The following is a 24,420-nucleotide window of genomic DNA, read 5'->3' on the forward strand; positions in this document are numbered from 1 at the left end:
GGGGGAGGGGGAAGGGGGCATGTTTTCACTGCCTCTCTATCCCACTTCTGCTTTCCTCCCAAGAATTCTCATTCTGGAGGCCATAAGACCCTAGCTGTAAAGCTGACTTCAGAGGTCCTGGGCTCCAACTCCCTCATCTTACATGTGAAGAAACTGAGTTTCAAGGAGGGAAAGGGCCTTTCCTGGGTCCAGAGGCAGGACACCGCCTTGGACTCCAGAGCTAATCCTCCCATTGGACCTCACAATTGGGACTCACCCAGATCTAGTTGCCATTTCCAGAGTTCTTTCCTCCCTGCCCCAGGACCCCTCAGGCATGGAACATCAAGCCTTTTTAAGAGGGGCATCCCACTCCCCAGCCCACCCTATGCCCAATTAATGGAACTAAGGAAATGCTCTAACTTCAACCCTTTTCAGGTAAGCGGCCCCTTGCTCTGAGGCACAGAATCAATTCAAGTTTTAAAACAGGTGTGAGCACATCCAGGCAACCTCTGCACAAGTCCTTGGTTTGGGAGGGAGAGGCACTTCTGGCCCCTGGAAGTCATCGGGCAGATGCTGGGCAGAAAACAGCCTGGGATTGGTACAAATGAGTAGCTGTGCAGCTCTGGGGGCAGCCTGAGAGGACCAAGTCTTTGCAGGAAAACACACGCTAGCCCCCACCCACTCCTGCCTCTCTCAGAAGGGGGAAGTCTACCAGGGCTCCCACTTACCTGTACAAAGCCTCGATGGAGTCTCGGTCCAAGAAGTCATGCTCTCTCTTGACCAGCGTGATGTCAATGGGAAACAAGAGATCTGTGGAGGACAAGAGACAAGCCCTTGTGAAAGCAGCCAGCACATGCTGGGAGGGCCCACCAGGCTAGAGACCACTGAGGCTGCTGCAGCAGCATCTTCCTGAGAGACCATTCAGGTCAGGCCTGGAGCCTTCTGGGAGCAGACATTCCCCAGAGACAGTGAAGTCTAAGTCACACTGGAGAGCGGGAGCCGTTGGGGGAGGGAGTGCAGTGCGTGTGAGAGAGAGAGAGAGGAGGGAGTGAGAGAGAGAGAGAGAAGAGAGAGAGAGAGAGAGAGAGAGAGAGAGAGTGTGTGTGTGTGTGTGTGTGTGTGTGTGTGTGAGAGAGAGAGAGACAGAGACAGAGACAGAGACAGACAGACAGAGAGAGAGACAGACAGAGAGAGACAGAGAGAGAAGGCACAATGTGTGCCTTTGTTCACCCGAGGACAAAAAGAAAAGAGATCAGACCACAAGGAATGACCAGAGGAAAAGGGCTGACTTTCATCCAGTGGCAGGCAGCAGGACCAGGTGGGGTGGGAGTGGGGGGGGGGGGGGCAGGGTGAAGGGCCTATTTTAAGCCCATGGGTTTCACTGTAAAAAGGTGAGCTGGAAAGTCACCAGGTGCAGGGGAAGTCACAACAGCTCCCCAACAGCCAAGATGTCAGAGCAAGGCACAGAACCCAATTGTTCCTGGCCTGGAGGCCAGCTCTCCATCCACCAGAACAGGTGGCCTCTCAGATTCTTTTTGATGAGGAGAAAAGTGATGGTGCTTTGCTGCCTGAAGTCCTGCACCCTCTCCCCACTCACCTTCATACAGCTGGGCGTACTGAGGGAAGCCGGCTGCCCGCAGCCAGTCACAAGCTTCTTTGGCCTCGATTTCTGGAGAAGAACAGAGACAAGAACCTGGTTAGCCCTGGGGGCACATCCACCTGGAGCACTCAAGGAGACAGAGGAAGAGTGATCTAGTCTGGGGGGAAAGGGGACCTTTCTCAAGTATGCATCAATACTGGGAAGAAGATCCAGAGGAGAGCAGACCACTGGCCTGGCACTGAGGTTATCAGCAGCATGCCCGGATCACAATGAGGGGCTGGCTGAGGGCAGAGACCCAGCTGTTGGGAAACAGGCCAATGCATAGATGACTTTTCCATAGGCCTAGCCATCAAGGGGAGGGGAGAGAAGAGAGTTGAGGACAAAGTGCAAAGGGCCAGGAGAAGGATTTTCAGCCTGGGCAGACTTCAGCGTATTTGTGGGGTGAAGGGACAGAGCCAGCAGCCATAGAGGCTCAAACCCAGCATGACCACAGAGTAAGACCTCAGGTTTCCCACACATCATCTCATATATATAGTTACAGTTGTAGTTATAGGGGGGTTAGAGTTAGGCATGAAGGGACCATCAGGCTGTGCTACCCCCTGGGGTGCCCTAGGCTGTGCTGTCCACCCTGCCTCTAGATCCGGTTTCTCCTATCACTGTCCTCCACCTCACTGAGGCCACATGGGGCTCTTGGGCCTTGCCATATGGCTTGGGACCTCCAGGCCTCCCCATCTGTCCTACAACTATCCTTTTTTTAAATGGTATCTTTCCCAATTAAAGGGTGGGTGCTTAGAGAGCAAGGCTAGCTCCCTTGTTTCTGTTGGTGCCCCCAGGATTTATCCCAGGGCTCAGCACTTCTGGGTAGTTTTCAGTTCATTTAATTCAATTTAAAACCAGCTCCCCAGTAAACTGACAATGCCGAACACCGATTTTTGTAAAGGCCTGTGCTTGTAATGGGGAAATGAGGCATCCTCAAGTGAAGAAGCAGAGCCTTTGCCCTAACTTGGCACCACACGATTATCTCTCAGACAGAAGCTCAGGTCTGATGTGAATTTGGTTAGTTCCCAGCTTTCCCCAGGCCCCATCCGAGGCTTGCTTGGCCCCAGAAGCCCACAGATCCTCCTGGGCTCTGGAGGTGTGGGTGTGGACAGCAAACACGGGAAGAGGCTCATGTTGGGAGCCATTCTCCAAAGGACAGAAAAATGCCTTTGGATTCTAAAAATACAATGCGGGCACAATGAAGCCTTTATTCTTGGCTTTCCTCAAGCAAACAGTACGCAAATGTGTTAAGGAGGAAACAGGAAATTTTTATTGGAAACAGCTTTATTTGCTGGTCTGTTCACCCCCAAGCAGCCCTGCACAATTAGGTAAAGAACAGGGGACCCTTTTGTGCAGGCCCAGAGGCCACTGGCACCATCTCTTAGCTGAATGTCATGATAAAATGGTGCCAGGAGAGGATAGCCTCAGCACTCTGACCTATTCCCCAGCCCCCACCCCCAACACAGTCACCAGAAGCAAAATCCATTTCCAGCACCCATCAGTGTTCTGTTCTACTCATCACCAGGCCCTGGCCAGCTCCTAAGGCCTACAGAGAGCACCCTGGGAAAACCTGCTCCTATCATGTCCACTCAATCATTTGTTCATTCATTCATTCAACAATCACTCAATATATTCAAGAAACTAGGATAAACACTGAGGATAACACAGCATTTAATCAGGCCAGAGAGAGCACCAGAATGGGAAGGATTCCCCAAGGTGGGCGTAGGCACTGGTTCATTCTATCACCCAAAGGTGACAGATACAGAAGAAATTCCTCAGCCCATCTGAGGACCTCAGCCAGGACCCTTTGGCTCAGATGAGGAGATGGCTCCTGGGGTGACAGTGGGAGATACAAAATGACCCGGAGGATGGCCTCCTGATTAGAACCCTCTGAGGACATCCTCCAGGAAGACAAAGGCAGGAATGGGAGAAGTGAGGACAAGCTTGGGGTTGTTCCAAGGTTCTTTAGGCTCTTCCAAAGGCCCTGGAAGCTCTGGGAATCAAGGATGACCTCACCTGAGCAGTGAGGCCTTCCTCACCTGTTTCTCCTCTCCAAGCTAACTAAGATCCCCTTTGGTCACACTTGCTCCTGACCCACCATCAGTAAAATCTTCTAAGTGCTGCTGCTGCTTCTTAGTTACCCCATTCCCAAAGTTGCATGGGCCTGAGCCCAGCCTGTCATAGGGGCTTCAGCCCCCAGCGCACAAGGGGGAGGTCTACCTCCCTCTCAGGGCCCTGAGGCAGACTCCGAGCTCCAATCTTATGACTCGTGAGTCCTAGGTACAGCTCTAAGGAACCAGAGACCATGGAGTCCAGTTTACAGAGCAGAAAACAGACCCAGAGGGGAGGAGAAGGCTGGGCCCAAGGCCCATAGCCTGAAAGTGACTGAGCCAAGGTCTCCCATTCTCCATCCAGGGCTCTGTCCTACACATCTTCCCATTCCTTGACCTTTCTAGAAATTAATGCTGGGGAGATGGAGGGGTTTTAACCTCCAAAGGACTCTGGGTTCCTAGGGGCACCAGGACAGAACTGCCCATCAGCAGTGTCTGGATGACACTCCTCTATCCTCTGCCATTGTCCCAACCCTCCCATCAGAGGGAGTCTGAAGGCGCCTCACTGGGACTGATGGTTGAACCACTCATTTCTGCAGGGCCCATTCCATTCTACTTATTAATCACCACTGTTCACACTAAACATTAGTGCCAGTCACTGGGCTGAGCTGAGGAAGCTGCTGGGAGCTTAGACCAAAACAATCCCCTTCTCTCCCTAAAGACCTAGAACTCAAGACTTCAGGAGAAAAAGGAAACTAGAGGTAAGAAGTTGGGATTCTCTATTTTGTAAAAATTACTCTATGTCAATGTCTCCTCATCTCTGGGTCTTCCATTCATCCAGGATTTTTGTGGCAATATGCCCATATATCCACGGCTGGGCTGGACAAGACCAAAACAACTGAACAGTAACAACCAAGAAGTATGAAAAAGCTAAAATGAACAGATGCAAAGCCAAGCCAGCAGATACTGTAACTAAGCCCACCAAAGTAGCCAAGGTAGGACTCAAACAAGTGACAGAAGACACTTCCTTCTCTTTGAAAAGGGGAGGGCCTGTGGGTGTGGAATGCTACAGGGAATGGCAGGTCCTATACATGCTGCTTTAAGTCTGGCTGAACTTTTTCTTTTCTTCATTAAAAGGGAAGGCTCTTTGGGAAGAAGCAGCATTTATTAAGCACCTGTTGTGTGCCAATGCTAAACACTACAAATATTGTCTTATTTGATCACAGTGACAGCCTAGGAGGGAGGTGCTATTGTTCCCCCCACCCCCAGAAGGCCATTTAGAGCTGTGCTCCCTAAGTTATTGCACTCTGCTTAGCCTTTGACTTAGTAATACTCTTGGTCTATGCTCCAAAGAGGGTCAAAGAAAGAAGAAAAAGACTCACACATACAAAAATATTTCTAGCAGTTCTTTGTGGTGGCACAGAATTGGGAACATAAGGGGATGCCCATTAATTGAGGCAGGGCTGACCAAGTTGTGGTGCATGATTGTGGTGGACCACACTACTGCTCTATAAGAAATGAAGAGGGGGGTGGTTTCAGAAAATCCTGGGAAGACCCATCTGAACTGATACAGAGCAAAGGGAGCAGAACCAGGAGAATGTTGTACAAAGTAACAACATGGAAAGACTCAAGAACTCTGGTCAGCGCAATGATGGCTCAAATAGAAATTGCCTCCTGCAGGCAGTATATTTATTTAGAAAACCACCAATTTTTATTTATCTTGTTAAATACTTCCCAATTCTGTTTTAATCTGCTTCAGGGGAAGCTGGACCTGTCTCAAGGAAGACACCAGAGAGCTGATGGGGAAACCTCCTCTCCCTTCTGGGGGCCAGGGACACACTCAGGTATACACCAGCGTGGGAGTGATTGTTTGACTAGGCATACTGGTCACAAAAGTTTTTGTTTTTTCAATGGCAGGGTGAAAGAGAGAGAAAAAAAGATTTTTAATTGAAAAAAAAATTAAATGAGGGGGCTGGACTCGATGCTCTCTAAAGTTCCTTCCAGCTCAAAGGGAATAATAATAATGGGTCATCAGCCTGGAAGAACCCACTGGAGCCACATTGGGAATGGCTCTGAAGGTCCAACTCAGAGAGGCTTTCAGTGTTTACATTTTGTCTTCTGGGAGCTAGGGAGTCATTGGAAGTTTCTTAATCAGGGAAGCAGCATGGGCAGAGAACTCTGGGATTTTTCTGAGAGATTTTTCTATAGACCTTTCTGACCTGGTTTGTTGGGATGGCCTGAGGGTTCCTTATCTTTTGGAGCCTGTGTGGAGGAGGGGGATGAACATGCCTGGGTACTGAGTTACTCCCAGGACAGAAGCATGCTACTTGTAGTAAAGAGAAACCCTTGCGGCAGATAGACAGAAGAAATCACGGTCAGTCCTAGGAGGTGGCAGGGTCTTAGTCCAGGAGAGTCTGGGTATAGGAGAAGGGGAGGGGCTTCTGAAAGCTGAGCTAAGTAGAATGCTGAAATCATTCAGGCAGGTGGGTCACATGTGGGAAGAGCAGGAGTGGCTGGTCAGGAGGACCCCGCAGGGACCCCAGAGCTCAACAAAGGGACCTGGTGGATGGTCAGGCCTGCTCCAGGGGCAGGGGCTATCTTCCTCTGGTACAAGGTGGAGCAGCTCCCTGGGGCCACTGCCAGGGAAAACAACCCAGAGCCATGTGGGGCTTCTGCTACCCAATCAGCCCCTGAGGCCCCGGAAGTGCTGAAGAGGTAGACTGAAGCCAAATGGGAGGGAGGTGCTGGCCCCGAAGAGTCATTGTGTCTTCCTCCTAGGGGCCACTGGGTACCATGTCAGGTTTAGAGCAGGTAAATGATGTGCTCCAACCTATGTGCATGTGGCAGATGCAGATGTCATGGCTGTGTCTCTGCCCCTGACTGAACTCGGTGATGAGGAAGAGGGAAGGGCCCGGGCCTCAAACCCCACTTGTCACTCAAGGGTTATGTGACCCTGGGTAGGTCACTTCTCTGGGCTTCCTTCCACTTCCTTCTCTCTAAAACAGAAGGGGTCAGACAAGGTGACCCAGAGGTTTCTTCCAGCCTGAGGGCTGGGATCCTGCAATCCTATGACATTGTTTTCTTCTCCCATGAGGAAGGCAGGCCTAGAGATGGCCTGACAGACAGAAGAATCCTGCTTTCCAACTTTACTCATGAGATCTGGGTTTGAATCCAGACTCTGACATCTATGATCACTGTGGCTGTTGGCAAGCAGCTAGGCCTTTAGTAGAGAGAGTTCTGGAAGATCCAGATTCAAATGACGTCTTCAGATTCCTGCTAGATATATGTCCCTGGGTAAGTCACTCCAAGGCTGTGAGTGACACTTTCCTTATCTGCAAAATAGGGTTACTTCACGGGGCAGTTGTGAGGAGTAAATCAAAGAAAGTACCTGAAAAGTGCTTTGAAAACCTGAACACGACAAAGAAATGTTCCCTGTTATTAATCTCTCAGCCTGGAGACCCCAAGGACGCGTCATGAGAAAATCTCCGGTGAAGCCTCAAAGGGGAAATCGCTCTGGGTCAGTCTGTCTTCTAAGCCCAGGACTCTCAGACCTCAGGCATTTCTGGCCGCCCTGTGTACCCTGCCTGCTGGAATGCCTGTCATCCTGTACAACCTTGCCTGTCAAAAAATAAACCCTGCTTGGGGCAGAGGCAAGTTCAAGGGAGCTTTTCTTCACCACCCCTCCTGTCTGCTCCTTCCACTTGGGAGAAGGAAAGCAAGCCAAGGTGACCTCCGGGCTACCAGTGCCGGACCTGATGGGGGAGACTCCTCCCAGCTACTGGGTCTGGCACACCTGAAGGGGGCAATCCCTCCCAGCTACCCTGGCTGAGGGGGGTGACCCCTCCCAGCTACCAGAGCTGGGCAGTTGAGGGGGGAGACACCTCCCAGCTAGCTGAGGGGGAGGCTGTGGATGGGACTCCCCTTCCGTGATCTCCGGGACCCTCAGTTTTCCTCCAGTCAGCCCCAGCTGATTGCCACTGAATGGTGGTACCTATGGAGGGTTTCTCCATTCATGCATAAAGAAAGCCTGGCCACTGGCTACCTTCTATTCTTGGACTCTTCTCATCCAGTGAATGACCTTGGACCAGTCCCAACCTGCTGCCCAAACCCTTAGCTTCTTCCTGACCTCCAGGCCACCTTGGCCAAGTTCTTCAATCTCCATGAAGTGGTGCTGGGAAACGGGGATCTCACCATTCCCTATGTGCAGTCCACAAGCATTTATCAAGTGTCTCCTATGTGCTGGGCTCTGTACTAAGTAAGTGAGGATGCTTCTGGCTCAAGATTTAGCTTTGCAGTCCAAAGAACATAGGACAATCATAGGAAGCAGATCCCATTCCGGACCCTCTCCCTAACCCCCAGGTCACACCTGCCCTCCCCTCTAGAGCTTCGATCTAGGACACCAAGGCAGGCATCCAGGCCCATAGCTTTGCAGATGGATAAACTGAGGCCCAGAGAGGGGCAGTGATGTGCCCTGGGTCACACTGTCTAGAGGAAGGTTTGAACCCTGGTGTTCCTAAGCCCAGGGCCCTCTCTACTGGGGTGTATTTTTAATTTATTACTCTGTCTTCACGTATATCTTGCCAATCAGAAACAAGCTCCTCATTTCATTTTTGTCTTTGTCTCTCCCTCCCTGAGCACAGTGCCTGGCACACAGTGGGCACTTAATAAATGCATGAAAAGAATCCAGCTAAGAAGCCTCTTTAAGTGATCTGGCTCAATGGCAATGGACCTTTCCTTACAGGCCCTCCACCCAAAATGCACAAAGACCCACATGCAGCCTCACAGACTGGGTACTGCTCTCAGGGAGCTGAGGTCCCTTCCTCTGGGGGACCGCCTGCCTCCAGGACCCAGGTGGACAGGAAGTACAGGCCATGGATGGGGAGAGTTTATGTCCCATCTACATCCTCTGTCTAGGGAGTCTCCCCTGAGCCCTGGTGAGAAGGAACAGCCTCCAAAGGGGCCTAAGGGAATGACTTGGATGGAAATCCTGCCCCTGAAGCTCCCCTTGGGTACATTCCTACCCCTCCATGAAAGTTCAGCTTCCTTACCTGTGAAATGAAGACAAGAGACCAGATGACTTGAGTAGTCCCTTCTGGCTACATTCACTATGTCATGACCCTTCACCCAGGGATTTCAGGGACGAAGCATCAAAGGGTCAGCAGTGGGCACAAGTGTTGGGACATTGGAAACTGGCTTAAACTTGGCCACCAGCCAGCTCACAGCACCCACCAAATAAAGAGAGAGCGGGTCTCAGTCTCCCCAAGTAACCTGAAGGGCTGTGACAACAATTCCCTGAAGCCAAACCTGGCTGGCTCTGATGTCTCCCCAGATAACCTCAACCCACAGCCTTAATTCTAGAGCCTGACTATCTTAGCAGATTCCTCAGAAAGGAAATGATGCTCAGCCAGCAAACAGGACAAACAATGAGGGGCCATCCTCCCATGGGAAGCTCAGGGCAAAAGTCCAAGCCCCACCTTCTCTCTCTTCCCACCCCATGCTAGAGCTGGACCCACCTGATTGAAATCCCAGAAGCCAGAGACCCCAGCCAAACAGAGTGGACTCAGCAGGAGCAGGGCAAGATGCTCCCTGGAGCACCCAGGGGACACAGGACAGACTCCTGGGCACTCAGGGGACAGTCCCAGGCAGAGAGCCCCCAGGCAGGATCCAGCCACCAGCAACTCTCCCTATGCAAGAGAAAGCACCTTCCTCCAGTGAGTGGGGGCTATTCAGACTAATAATGTTATTAAGTATAAAATGAATTAATATTGTTAATGAAATACCAGAGTAAGACTAGATAGCTAGCCTTCCCAGAATGCTTAAAGATTTGCAAAATACTCTGCCAATGCGATGTCATTTAATCTCAGGTAGGGCCAATTACGGGAATTGCCTGGGGTCACACAGCCCAAGGATAGAGTCAGTCCAATGTCTTGCTCCCCAGAGAAGGGGTGAGGCACACTGGATAGAGAACCAGTCTTTGGAAGCCATGCTTCTCTCTGGACAGAATGTCCAAAATGCTCAGGATTCTTCTTCATTAGAAAAATGAAGGGAAGGGTAAGCCTGGCCCTGGGGACAGTCGGGTGTTATAGTGGGTTGAGGGTTGGACATGGGAGACTAGAAGAGCTGAGTTTGGGGCCATCACTTCACCTGTCTGGGCTTGGTCTCATCTGTAAAATGGATATGTTGAACTCACAGTCTTAGAGGTCCCTTCTAGCTCCCAATCTATGACCCTGGTACCCTACAGATAAAGGGACCAAGAATTCTAGCAAACTGGTGCTCCCTGGGACAAACACAGTTTGGCCCTACATAGTATTGTTTTTTAGAGAAAATGTTATTCCTGTTACCCTCCTCCTCCCCAATAATCCCCCCAATCTTCCTTTGGCCTGAGCCATAACACAGAGACCTTCTCTGCCTCCTCACACTGGGGTGAGAAGGCCTGGGCATTCAGACTGGCCACAGGGGGGCCTGGTTAATCTGGGAAGGGGGGGAGGGGTTGGGGTGAGACCTCTCCCTTCCCATCAGGCTGGGGAGGAGTCTTTACTGCTCCTTAAACTTAAACCAGTTATCTTTGGGTGCTGCTCTGGATAAAAATGGTTTGCTGAATGAGGTAACACCGGAAAACTGCTTTGCAAAGCCTCAAGTGCTGTATCAATGCTAGCCTTTATTATAAGTCATTATTATTGTTTTTATTATTAAAAACAAAACCCTCCCTCTCCTCAAACCTCCCTGCAGAGCCTCTTCCCCAGAACCTCCTAGGCTCAGGCACAGGAATTCACAAAGAGGAGTCAGGAGCCTGGCCAGGTTCTAGAACTATTGGACAAGACATGATACTGGGAGTCAGGGAAACGTGAGTTCAAATCTTGCCAGTTATTTACTAGCTGGATGGCTCTGGGCAAACCCCCAGGTAGCCAGCCTCCCACCTCCTAGAGTAGCAGGGAGGCGCCAAGGAGGCCGCATAGATGCAAAGGGCTGGAGAGCAGCTTGGTTACCATTGCTCCCACCACTGGGCCACAGGGTCCCTCCCAGCAAAGCCAGAGGGTTCCCAGGATTGAGAGCTAGAAGGACATAAATACGGACCCCAGAGGTCATCGGCCACTAACTGCCTCCTTTGGCAATTAAAGAAACTGAGTCCCAGAGAAAGGACATGACCCAGCTAGGGGTGAGAGGGAATAAGCATTTATATAGCTCCAAGGAGAGACAGCCTCAGCTAAGCATTAGACAATTATCTCATTTAATAGCAAGTGCCAAAGGCAGGATTTCAGACTCAGAGCCCAGCACAGGGCACTGCCTCTTCCACTGCCTACCCAGACCTCCTGTTTTACAGAGAAGACTGAGGGTCAGAGAGACTTGGGACAACCTCAGGGTCACCTCTTCTTCAAATATCCATGCTTTTGGGATACGTGAGCATTGTCCACATCCCAGTAAAAAACAAACCGAGTTGAGTGAGCCAAAAGATGTGTATAAAAGGGATGGACCTCAGAGGCCTCTGGTGCCACCCATCCATAGAAGGATCCCCCACTATAACATCCTGGTCATCCAGACTCTGCTTGGAGACGTCCCAGGATGAGGAGCTCACTACCTTCCAAGGCAGCTCCTTCTACACTGGGACTACTCTCATGGTTAGGAAGTTCTTCCTGAAAACAAAGGCAACTTCTCCCCCCCTGCCCAGACCAAGGCTTCCTCCAAATCACAGCCCTTCATATGCAGCCAAACACTCCAGCTTCTCTCAACGGATCCTCAGACACACAAGGGGAATCCCAGGCCCATCCCCTGCCCTGGACACTCCTCTTTGAAGCCCCTTGTATCATCCCAGGAAATGAAAGCCCTTCCCACTTGGCCCTGGTCGTCCAGGACTTTCTCATGATGGACCTTGTCACAATCCCCTGTGAATGCACTTCTGCTACAGGGGCTGTCCCTGCTCTTCAAGATTTGGCTCCTTTCTGAAAGGACAATGTGAAGAGATGGAGAGAGAATACAGAGGACCCCCAGGATTGCCAACGTCTAGGCTTAGAGACAACATGGGGCAGTGGGAAGAATGTGGGATTTGAGGTTCAGATCCTGGCAGGTGGAAGCTTCTCCCTTAGGTGGGAGGACTCTCTGGATTCTCCCACACATCATCACTCACACTTATCCCCACAGGCGCCTGCTTCAATGACATCCTAGCCCCTTCAATCCATGGCACCCCCCAACTAGCCCAATACCCTGAAATGGAGGTGGGGTGTGAGAGGTGCTCAGAAGAGCTCCAGGAGGGAGCCACCCCAGCCCCCAACAGTCCCAGCCCCCAACAGTCCCACTCTCCAACAGCCTTAGCCCTAGGCAGCCTCAGCCTCCAATAGTCCTACCTCCAACACCCCCAGCCCCCAACAACCTTAGCCCCCAACATCTTCAGCCTCTAACAGCCTCAGCCCCCAATAATCCCACTCTCCAACAGCCCCAGCCCCCAGCAGCTACAGACTCCACAACTGTGGCAGACAACTGCACCCCAGGAGGCAGACGCGAGAGAGGAAAGCCACTAAAGGCTTCCCCTTTCCCTCCCCAGCTATGAAGGTAGTGGCGGGACCAAACCGGCCTCAGGAAGAAGGAAAGCCTGAGGGAGGAAGGCAGGCCAGCAGCCCAGCAGACTTCAAAGGTTTGACTACTGCTCCACGAGAAGAGCCGTCATGGGCTCCCTGTCGCCACTGACTCTTTGGGTGGTTTTTGAAGTGACCCTCAAATGCCCAGGAATCCTCCTCCTGGCTCATCTGGTGGCCCGGCCTGGTCCAGCTGTTACTGCCCACCCCTCCCGGCGGCCTGTCAGTCAGTCCCAGGTGTTCCAGAGGCTGCCCAGGGCTTAGGGTGGGAGTCTCTCACAGTACACACTTGGGGGAGCCCAAGGGCTTGCTGAAGTCCTGTTCCTTCCTCACCTCTGCTTAGAGACCCCCCCCTTCATTCAGGAGAGAAGGGTGGGTGCTGAACTAACGGGAACTGGATGGGGGTGGCGGGGGCGCAGGCTTCAGAACTGCCCAGGGAGGACCCCAGATTGATTCCTTGGCCCCAAAGAGCCCGTTCTCCAGGCAGCAAAGTCCTGGTGAGGGAAAGGGGTGCTGCCTGGGAGGGCAGGCAGGGAGGACTGAGCTGCCCCGCCGGAGGCCCCAGGCCAGAAAACTTCCCAGAGCGGGGAGGAAGCCCAGGCTTCGGGCTGGGAGCGAGCTTTGAAGTAATGGGGATCAAGCGCTTCCCCACCCCCATCTAATTCAGGGGAAACAGGCTCAGAGGCAAAGTCACTTGGTTTGGGCTTACACAAGAGGGCTGGAGGGAAGGAGAGATGGAAGAAAGGGGGAGGAAGAGAGGAAAGAGATGGGGGAAAGGAAGGAGAGGCAAAGAGGAAAGAGGCTGAGGCTGGAGGAGGGAGGGAGGGGGGAAGGGCGAGAAGCCACCCTGGAACACCTCCGTCACGTCGCGTCCGGTCAGGTCCGGTACCCCTCACCCTGCCCCGGGGGTCCGGTCCCCCCGACCCCTGCCCCCGGGTGTACGGTCTCCCCCGACTCTGCCCCGGGGGGTCCGGCGCCTACTTGATTAGCAGGGACGTTCATCCGGCCTGGTAGACAGCAGTTCTAGGGGTAGCCGTCAGAGTACATCCAGTCGGAGCCACGGTGGTCTGAGCCCTCCAGGGACGTCGCCCTACGCCCACCCCTACCCTTGTCTCCTGGGTTCCCTCCCGCCTCTCCCTGGAGCAGCGCCGGGGCTGGGCGCATAGGGGCAGAGATAGGTGGGGGAGGGGGAGAGGATCTGGCCTTTGGCTCCCCTGCCCCCGCCCGGCCACCTGGGCCTCCCCGAGCCCTCCCAGCCCTGCAGCATCCAGCCCCTACCCCAGCACAGCCCGGCTCAGACCCCAGGCTCTCTGGAGGCCCTCTCTTGCGCCACGCCGGCGCTCGCACTCGCCACCCTCCTGATCTCCCTTGGCCCCCGGGGCGCTGCTTACGCGTGACGATCATGGTGTCCGGAGGTGGCGGTGGCCTCTGCCTGCACATGGGGCGCCGCGGACGTGCGGGCCCCCACGGAGCTCCTGACCCGGCCCGTCCCGGCCCGCTCCTGCCCCCTGGATGTTCCCCTGGGCTCCAGTCCTCGGATCCCCAGTGGGAGGGAGCTGCCTCAGGCCCGCGGGGACTACACACCCTCGGGGAACCCTTGGGCTTTTGGACAAGGAGCCGTCCTGGCCGCTAATGCCATTGCTGGCCGCCGACTCCTTGAAGCGCTGAGCGCGGAGGCTGGAGAAGTGCTGTTGAGCCCCAAGACCCTGAACCCCTCTAGACTGCCGGCTGATCTAAGACAGCACGCAGATCCACTCAGGCCACCAGTCTTCGCCCAGTGGCGGCCAACGCCCGCCCCTGGCCTCCGACTCTCAGCTGCACCGCCCCTGCCCCCCCCCTCCCGCCGTGGGAGGACCTATTTCCCACCACCTCTGGTCCCGCCCCCTCCCAATCCCTCTCTCAGCTGAGGCACAAACTCTGTCCAAATATTCTTCTTCGCCCCTGGCCGCGCCCCGCAAGGAGGAGGACTCACTCGGCCCCCGCCTCCAGTGTCCGCCCCCCATGTCTGCTCTGCACGGGTCCCAAGAACTCAGCGCTCCCCAATCCATACCCCCCACCCCCACCTCCTCCGCTCCAAAAACAAGGCTCAAATTGTGCAGCCCCGCTCCAGGGCCCAGGACGGAGGCTGGGACCGAACAGGCCTTGGCCTCTCGCGTCTGGCCCCACTGCTTCCCGCCTTGGACTTTGGGAGCTGGAGGGAGAAGGGGACCTGGGACATCATCGAGTTTGACCCCATCTTTTGAGAGACTGGGAAGCTGAGGCAGCCCTCGGCCAGGGAGAGACAGGGAGCTATTAACACTGCCCGCCTGAGTGCAACCTGAAAAGGCAGGCCTCGGGAGAGCTCTGGACCCGGATTCCAATCCTGCCTTAGCCCTTTACCAGCCCTCTAGGCCTCAGCTGCCTCATTTGTAAATTGAGATGATGAGCACCCCCTGCCTTACAGAGTTGGAGTAAAGTGAGACTCCCTACAGAGACAGCTTTCTAGACTGACATCACCGTCCTTATCTGTTCCCCAGAGTTAGCCTCTTAACTAACTGGGGCTGGTACACAGTCAAATTCAGGGCTGGTACAGGCCTCTAGAAGCTTCCTCTGCCTTCCTTTCATGCCCTACAGGGCTGCCAAACCCACCTTAACCCTAATAGAGTTCAAGTTCCTTGAGGGGAAGGACTGCTTCCTTCTTTGGCTCTGAGTCCCCAGTGCCTAGCATAATGCCTGGCACATGGTGAATTTCATTCTAACCACATGATCCCCAACTTAGGCAGCCGACTTTATTAGACCCAGATGTGAAGCTTCATAATATCCCTAGTTTCTTTCTGATTTACCTTGGTGCATCCAAGAACTCTTTGGGTCCTGACTCTATGCTCTAGGGTCTCGGTCTTTCCTCCCAGTGTGGTGTCAGATGCAGGCTGGGGAGGTATGCCTTGAAGATAACAGTAACTACTAGAGCTAATTTCAACCTAAGAGTTTGGGGCTGGAAAAGCACTTTTAATCGAATTGTTAGAGAGAACATTGCCAAGCACAGGTCTGTTATTCCTGACCCATTCTTTTGGACATCTGTGCAAACTAAAGCCAACCCAATGGCAAAGACCCTGGCTGCCATCTCTTAAAGCAGAAGATGGATTATTATGTACTCCCATCTGCTGGTCAAGGACCTCTGTCAACAAAGGCAATAGCCTGACCAAGTCTTGAAGCAGCCATGCTAGATGGCTGCTCTTTCCTAGTGTTCACTAATCACATCTTTAAAACTGTAGTCCAGATCTGGGCTAGAAATCCAAGTCAAAGTGATTGGCCTCATGTGCAGACTATATGAAAACCAAGACAGTTTGCTCTTTTCCCATCCTGTTGTACTCTTCCCATTCTCCAGAAAATCTGCACCTTCTTTCCCTATGGTCCCCCTCTCTCCACTCACTTGGTCCTAGGTCTTGCCCTCCTCACCTTTTCCCTGGACTACTGGAATGGTTGGTCTCCCACATTTCAGCTCTCCCTCTCTTTCCAATCCATTGCGCCCATAGATGTCAAAGAGAAGCCCAGGTCTGACCATATCACTTGCTCCCTGTTCAAAAAGCTTCAATGACACTCTTTCACTTCTACCAGAAAACATCTCTTCCAAAGCCCTTCTCAGTTGAAATGAACCAGACTAATTTCACATTTGTCCCATTTGAAAACTCTTGGCTCTGGTCAAACTTGTCCAATAACCATCCCCCAGCCTTGTCATTCAATCTCCCTCTCCCCAGGCTGTTCATGCATCCCTCTTGCCCCCAACTCTTCCTCCTACCCAAAATGCATGCCTGTCTTGACCTGAGGAATCCTCTTAGCATCCTGTATGTCCTTCAGGTCCTTTCAACGAAGCCTCCCCACATCCCCCAGGTATTGGGATTGGCTCCTTCCTCAAACCCCTGTGCATATAGCCTTGCTCTCTGATAGACAGCTGCAATTTATGGCTAGGTTGGATGGTACTAAGCTCTCCAGTTGGAGTGCTACAATGGATTCTTCTTCTTCTTCTTCTTCTTCTTCTTCTTCTTCTTCTTCTTCTTCTTCTTCTTCTTCTTCTTTTCATCTTCCTCTTCCTCCTCCTTCTCATCTTCCTTCTCTTCCTCTTCCCCTTCTTCTTCCTCCTTCACTAAAGTTGGAATGCCATGAGGCTCTTTTCAGAAAAGCCTACTCTTCTTAGCCCAGGATAGGCAGAAAGCTCTCCTCTCTGACTCCCTTGGAATCTTGGTTCTTCAGTTTATCACCTCCAGTCAGGAGGCAGAAGAGGTCTGGCTGCTGCTGTCCAACAAAACTTCCTGGTTCAGAAATGGCTTCCCCCAGTTTTGGGAACTTTACTTAAGAGAAGGAGCCAAATTCCCCATTTCTGACAACATGAGGAGAGAGGTTGGGAACAAAGATATGAGTACACTGTGCTCTGGGCTAACTTTATTTTCTCCTGTGTCCTCTTCATAACAATTGAGCTATCCAAGAGTCAGACCTTTTCTGAGGTGTGGAATGTTTCCTTGGCATGTGTAGGCCTTTTCCTTTGCATTTAGTTGTGTCCATCTTTTGTCCCTCTCTACCTTCAGTTTTGCTGAAATATAAGTGGGGCACAACACTCCCTTAAAAGCATCTGTATCCATCCATCCATCCATCCATGTATCCATCCATCCATCCATCCATGTATCCATCCATCCATCCACCCATCCATCCATCCATCCACCCATCCATCCATCCATCCATCCATTCATCCATCTATCTATTGAAGACTTAAGGAAGCTGAAAACTGTCTTTAAAAACATTTCTCTAAAGTAGAAACTCCCTAGAGTTCATGCTGAGTAAAATTTACCTGGTTGTTTTTTTAAGCTGGAGGGTAGTGCAGGAAAACGAGGGACTATAGAAAATGAAGGGGAACTAATTTACTTGTGACATATGAACATTCTATTACATTTATATTTCTAGTCTCCAAAGGGTAGAACAATTATGAAGACCTTCATTAAGCACAGGGTGTTCAATTGAACCAAATATGGTTGTATATGTTGATCATTGGTATAATTCCTCCCTTACATGTCTTTTAACTAACCAATTTTTAAAACTGAGGGAAAAAAAAATCTGGCTGCAGACACTTACTAGTTGTGTGCCTGTGGGCAAGTCACTTAACCTCTGTCAGTCTCAGATTTTTTGACCTTAAAACAGGGATAATAACAGCATTTCCCAAGGTTGTGGGGAGGATCCAATGAGATAGTACTTGCAAAGTGCTTAACACAGTGTCTGGCACATAGTAGGTGCTAAATAAATGTGTATCTCTGTGTGTGTGTGTGTGTGTGTGTGTGTGTGTGTGCCCTCTCCCTTTCCTTTCCCTCTCTGTCTCCCATCTTCCCTCCACTCAGATGTAAATAATGGTCTAGGTGCTTGCTGCCAGGTAAAGGAGCTGGGTCAGACTGCTGACCTTGAAGCTGAACGACCTGCCTCAGATATGAGAGCTAGCTGCTGCCTGCCCCCCGCCCCCCTCCCCTGCCCTTGAGACTCATGACCATCTGTGGAATCTCTTCGGCTCACTCTGGAGCCAAGGAAACCTGGCCAAAGTGGTTTTGGGGTTTCTTGGTTTGAATTTTCATTTTTCTGGCATCATCACCCTAAACATCCCAGAGTTGGAAGCCTGAGGCACATGGATCCCACCAGCACCCTTCTCCTGGATTCCCAATGGTTATCTCCAGTGCTTGGTTTCCCTAATACTGGTGCCTATGTCCTTCCATCTTTTGGCATCTCATTCCAGGGCCATGTTGCCATGACAAAAACAGCTCACACTGGGTCTCACCCCCAAAGAGGGGAAGCTTACTCCAACAATGAGGATTCTCTGAGTGTTTCAATGTTTGCCCATTATCTCATGTGATCCTCACAAGCACTTTGTGAGGAAGGTGTTATGGGTATAATTATTCTGCTTTGACAAATGAGGAAACTGAGGCTGAGAGAGGGACCCACCAGTCCCAGGACCCCAGCATGCCCCTAAACTGCAGGAGACTGCTTTGAGTGGGTCAAGGGGCAGCCTAGAGTAATGTGGATTTCTAATAAGGAATTTTTGCTCTTTAGGGAGCTAGGAGCCTATGACTCTTTCTCCACTTCCATGTCCAGTCATGACTCTTGACGGTAAACAGTAAGTAGATATCCAGAGAAGCCACAGTTTAGTCAGAGCCAGTTCTGAGCTGCAGGGATCTCCCTGAGGAAGCACTGGGGGATGGGGGTGGGGAAACATGATCATGGAACTTTCATCCAGTGGAACATGATGAAATTAGTGAGGGAAATAACTGTATTTGCAAGCTCCAAAGAGGATATGAGAAAGAATAGGAAGTTTAAAAAAGGAAACAATGGTTAGCCAATTAGGGGAAAGGAATTAATCTTAAAAAAAGATCCCTTGTTATTCTGGGTTATTCTGGACATAGTAGTTGGAGACGAAGCTGCACCGGCCAGAGGCTGGTTTCCTTTCCAGCTCTCAGGGTTGAGTCTGATTCCCTGAAGGGGTGTGATGGCTCCTTCCTAGAAGTCTATCCATACCACCCCCCTACCACATGCGCGCGAGCGCACGCGCACACACACACGCCTGCCCCCATTCCTCTCCTTGCCCAGTCATCCTGCTTGACTTTTCTTTTTCACAGCTATTTGTCAATGGAGCATTAGGTGCCCCCCACCCTTACTGGACTTAGTCCCATAGAGTCCCCAGCCAGCTCCCTGCTCTGCACCCAGGAAGCATTAATAATTAATATTTGTTCAATGAATGCCACAGTAAAGTCATCCCATAGACCTCCTAGAACCATGGGCATTTAATTGGGGGATGCCTTATCTCAGGGAGGGGGACTCTTTGTATCCTATCAATGTTCCCAATCCCTATCATGTGACCCAGTGACTCATGGGAGCAAACTGATAACCAAGCCTAGTGATCAGGTAGCCTCCCAGAGAGAAGGAGGGCTTTGGGAAAAGATCATAGGGTCACAGGTCAAAGAGACCTCGAAAGTCATTAAATCCAACCTTCTTACTTTAAAGGATGCATCTCCCTTCTTTTGAGCTGGCCGCCATGACCGATCCTGGCACATGAAGGGCCTGGGGCTTGGGATGGGGAATCTCATTGGGAAAGACCCTCCTGGGACTGAGACCTTTGGCACCCGAGGTTGCTTGGAAAAATTATCCATATATAATATATATACACATGCATACATGTATACATACATACACATGTCTATACATATACATGCATACATATATACATACATACATGTGTGTATATAATATATAATGTGTGTATATATTTCTATATATGTATGATATGTGTCTAGATTGTCATTTTCTTTCAGTAAAACTTGTCTGTGATAGTTATACAATGTGTGTGTCCCTGCCTTTGCACACCCACCCCACATGTCTGGAATGTGATCCCTCCCCACCCCTTAGAATGCCCTCAGTGTGAGCCCCCTCCTCCTCCACCCCCTCCCCCAGATGCTTGTGCCAACCTCCAGGCATGATTCGTTTGGGCCTGGCGTAGATTTTTGTTTGTCAGGCTGTTACAGGACGGCCAGCTCTGTGAGGGCAGGGTGTGTATCTCCATAAGGCATCTAATTAGTGCTCATTGACTGATCCATTTGCTAAGGAGATTTTTATGGTAGCCTCCTGGAGGAATTTCCCAGAGCATGGTATGGTGGAAGCGGGAGATAAGGCCAGAACCCAGGGAAGAGTAAGCCCCACAGGACACCCCAGGCTGTTCTGCTCTTTCAAGAGGGCCAGCTGTGCTAGCTGCCTCACAGCCCTTTGGCAGAGGAGGAATCTCAGGGGGAGTTGGACCCGGGAAGGTGGTGCACACCCTGTGGGTGGTTAGAAACTGTGTGCCCAGTGGGGACACAGCAGCCAGTGGCCTGGACAGTTGGGGGCAACCTGAACATTGGGAAATCAAGGAAAGGGAGGGAGGGGAAGGAAGAGGAGGAAAATTTGGCTTCACTGTAAGAGCTTTAGGAAGCAGGTGAGTCACCACTGCAAAGGCCATGGCCTTGGGCTAGCTGGTCTCTCTACTGGGCCATAGTGAAGCTATTTGCAGCAGAAAATGGGTTTTTCTTCCATGGCAAGCCAGAGGTCATACGAACCAATAGCATCTAGGGTGCACTGTCGGGGGCGGGGCTCAGGGGGCTCCAGTTGGCAACCTTTGATGGCAGCAGGTTTTGTGGTACCCCTGTTGTCCTTCACGGCCAAGGAGGATGATGCCTGCCTGCTTAGGCCCTGAGCACCCTTGGGCCCTGCAGCTGAAGTCTCTGAGGCCAGGATGGATGCTCTTTGGGAGCAAGGACTATCTCCAGTGGATGCAGGAAGTACAGAATTTACTCACAAATTTATTCATTTCAGGGGGGAGAATCTGAAGCCTGTCTGTGTGTTTCCCAGAGACTGGAAGCATCGAATGCAGCTCTAGAGTGGAGCTTGGCCCACTTATACTAGTTAATTCATGTATACTAGGCCAGACACACACACACACACACACACACACACACACACACACACTCTTTTCTGATTCCTAGGTTCCTGGCCTGAGGCTCCCAAGAATCTCCTTAAGAGACCTGGGGGAGGGGGGGTGGGGGGGATGGTAGGAGGTGACCTCATGCTCTAGAACCCCAGTTGCAAGAAGCATGTCCAAGGTCACACTGGTAACTCATTCAAGTTCCAGCTTGGTTGGAACCTCACTCTCTCATTGCCGCAGACCCTTCCCCAGCTGCTCTCTGGCATCATGCAGGCTGGAGCTCCTGTATCTTGTTTTCGTTGGATCCCACCATGGATGGGTTCAGATGGATGCAGAATTTTGTTTTCCCTGAACTAAGCCATCATGAACTCTATCTTCAGTCTTTGATTATATAAGAGACTGGACTTAGGTGGAGTCTGGGCAGTTCCCTGAAACAGAAAATGATGTGCCCAACAGCCCTCTGTTTGTCTGTCCTGGGGAGCTTCTGATGATGCCCGAGATCTCCCCTTCTTCAAGGTTCAGTGGGCCACTATACCTGGTAGCTGACCCTGACTGCCCCTAAATCCCTGTCTACTGATAGAAAGCAGAAGGCAGCAGTGTGACCAGGCCCACCAGCAGCGGCAGGTCTGGACACTGGAACTGAGTCCTGCAGAACTGATGCTTCCAGAGAGAGGAAGCAAAAGGGCCCAACACTGCTGAAGGGACCAGGTGTGGCCTCTGCTCCCCCATGGTCTGAGGATAGCTACAGCAATTGGGGAGATAACTCTCCGTCTCTGTCTCGCCTCTCTCTCTCTCTCTCTCTCTCTGTGTCTCTCTCTTCCTCCCTTCCCCGTCCCCCTTGTGTCTTCCTCGGCACCCTTTCCTTCCTTCCCTGTGGCCAGACACCATTTGCCACCATTTGTAACAGGGCTACCCAGAGCCTTTTGGCTAAGGGGGTAGAGCAGGAGAAGGGCCCTAAGGGAAGAAGTAAATAAGAGACAGGAAGGAAAGAAATATGGGGAATAATGTGGAGGGGGTAGTTTGTGGAGAAGGCTGGAGATGTGTGGGGGTGGGAGAGGGAGGGGGGGAGGAAAGATGAACTGGAACTAGTTAAGAAGTAGAAGAAGGAGGCCGGGGTGCCACATTGAAGAGGAAATTGGAGGTGGCCGGCAAGGTGCTAAAAGGGGCCCAGGTGCTAAGAAGATAAGCACGGAGAAGGCTCCAGGGGTGGTGGTGGGGGAGGAGTGAAGAATCTGACAGGCAGATGCGGAGAAACTGCGGCAGCTGGGGGTGGGGGTTGGGGGTATGGGGGGCTGCCTATAAGAACAGGGACCCAGGTGGGGAGGGGACCTTTCCTTGGGCCTTCAGAGCCTGGAGAGGTGCTTAATTCTTCCCCAGCTCTGCTGGGGCTCCAAGGGACACCCTCCTCATACTCAAGGACAACGAAACCCTCTTTAAAAAACACATAGACAGAAGAAGAGCTCCCAGGTAGACAAAAAGAAAGAAAACCTATAAAGAGACAATCAATCAACAAGATGCCATTATTAGGCACCGGTCCTGTGCATCTTGGGATGCAGAGACACAGATGAAAAAAGATGGCCCAGGGGAATCTCTGGAACTGAGAGCAGGAGGTCACTGAATATGTGGGGTTCCCCTAGCACTAACTCCTCATGCTAAGAACTGGTGTGGGCCCAAAAAGGGGCAGCAGCAGTCCCTGCCCTCAGGGCCGGGAGTCCCTCAGACCTAGTCAGTGATTGGTGTTTAAGAGACAATTTCTAGGAAAGAGACTGTGAGCTCAAACCAAATCTTGGTAAGTTTTGCCATCAAGAAGTTGGGATTGCCAGTCATCCACTTGGCCACTGAATGGTTAATAAGGTTCCACATTTTATTATATGTTTCAGATTTTACCAAATCACTTCCTTTTTGGAGATCATGTTCTGCTGTTCTAAGGATGTTTCTCAGGATGACAAATTGTCCTCCTCTTTCTTTTTTTTTTTTTTTGGGTGGGGTAGCACAATTGGGGTTAAGTGACTTGCCCAAGGTCACACAGATAGTAATTGCCAGAGGCTGAATTTGAACTAAGGTCTTCCAGACTCCAGGGCTCGTACTCTATCCACTGCACCATCTAGCTGTCTACCCCACCTCCCTCCCCTTTCAAAGTATGTATTTCATACACAAAGGAGGTGAGAGATTGTGTGATTTGGGTCTCACATTTGAACAGTGGAGGGGAGGAGGGAAGAAAGTACATACTTAAAAATGGCATGACTGAAAAAAGAAAATTGGGGATTATGGTTCTGTTTACCACTTACTGTAATTCTGCATTAGAACATTATTTAAAAACATAATTTTGTGTTTTGTGCCACATTAACTTGAAAGGTAGTTACCAAAAACACCAGGACTTTTTCAAAAAAGTAGAAAAAGCAAATGCCCCCCCCCCCTTCCTTTCATCGATGCTTCAAGAGGATTTTTTTTTTCATTTGGGTGAAAACTCATATGGAAACCCCATGAAACACAGTAATCACAAAGCAGAGGGGCCCATGCCCTGGATGGGCTCGTATACCACAAGTGACCACCACCATGAGGGCTACTGGGCTAGCGATGAGTGAATGCCTCTGCCCTTTTCATACCAGAAGCCTTGCAGACACAGATTACCAGAGAAAACACTTATGATCGTAGATTAGGCACCAGAAGAGGCTCTATAGGCTCTGTGGCCCAACCCTAATTTTATGGGGTGGCTAGGTGATACAGTAGATAGATCACTGGGCTTGGAATTAGGAAGACTCATCTTCATGAGTCCAAATCCTGCCTTACATAGTAACAACCAACAACACCCTAATCAGGGGTAGGGAACCTGTGGCCCTGAGGCCACATATGGCCCTCTAGGTCCTCAAGTGCAGCCCTATTCAGGCAAAGGGTTCATGATTACATTCATAAGAAGATCCCATGAGAGACATTCAAGCCCTCTCCAGAGGGCAGAAAGCTAAACTGGGTGATGAAGCTGGAGGTTGACAAACAGCTCATGATTCATTCCATTGGTTATAATTCTTCTTTACAATTGGACTATTATAAAAATAAGTTCAACGCGAGGGTGTGTGTAGAACTCATATCGGATTGCATGCCGTCTTGCGGGGGAGAGGGAGGCAGATGGAGAGGGAGAAAATTTGGAACTCCAAAACTTGTGGTTGACAAAGAGCTGAAGGAAGTCTACATCTGGATAGGTTGGATGGAGCTTCCTGTTTCAGGATGCCATTGTCCCAAAATCCAGGATTTTATCTATGGGCACGGGCACAGAGAGACACTCTGTACTGTCTCAGGAGACAAGTGGCTGTGGCCCAGTTATTCCAGGGTCCCAGGAGGAGCTTCTCTCCTGCCAAGCCCATCCACTGGTACTTAGCTGGCTTGGGTGCCAGGGGGTAGATGCCCTGTCCACTTTTGCCTCTTCAAACTAGAACTCAGTAAGGCTTTCAGATTAAGGAGTGAGTTGAACTAAAACATTTTACTAATCATTTCATGTACATGGCTGACTTCAAGGCATAGGAATCCAATGAAAAACACATTAAATGGCTCTTCCTCCTCACAGCATCTTTTACTAAAGGAACCAAAGAGGATTTTGTACCTGATAACTACAAAATCCTTCAAACCCTCCCCAGCCCCCCAAGGTAGGTGGAAGCTTGAATCCAGAGGTCACATCTAAACAATGGATAAAGTTGATACCAATGCAAATGACTTATTCTTCTCCAGGTAACA

General features: G+C 51.1%; 1 protein-coding gene across 2 annotated transcripts in view; it reads right to left on the reverse strand.

The window, feature by feature from the left end:
• Nucleotides 1-24,420, reverse strand: part of DLC1 (DLC1 Rho GTPase activating protein) — a 208,300-nt gene that overhangs the window by 34,488 nt on the left and 149,392 nt on the right. The window contains exons 1-3 of one of the 2 annotated variants that reach the window (XM_036764166.1): nt 13,628-13,957; nt 1,577-1,648; nt 708-789 (exon numbers count right to left, since the gene is read on the reverse strand). In XM_036764166.1, the coding sequence (XP_036620061.1) occupies nt 708-789; nt 1,577-1,648; nt 13,628-13,676 (203 nt within the window). In that variant the 5' untranslated portion in view covers nt 13,677-13,957. Of the gene's footprint in view, nt 1-707; nt 790-1,576; nt 1,649-13,627; nt 13,958-24,420 lie in introns of those variants that run through there. The other variant, XM_036764164.1, reaches the window with a different exon arrangement.

The sequence above is a fragment of the Trichosurus vulpecula genome, chromosome 6 (assembly GCF_011100635.1).
Source record: "Trichosurus vulpecula isolate mTriVul1 chromosome 6, mTriVul1.pri, whole genome shotgun sequence".
Taxonomy (NCBI): Eukaryota; Metazoa; Chordata; class Mammalia; order Diprotodontia; family Phalangeridae; genus Trichosurus; species Trichosurus vulpecula.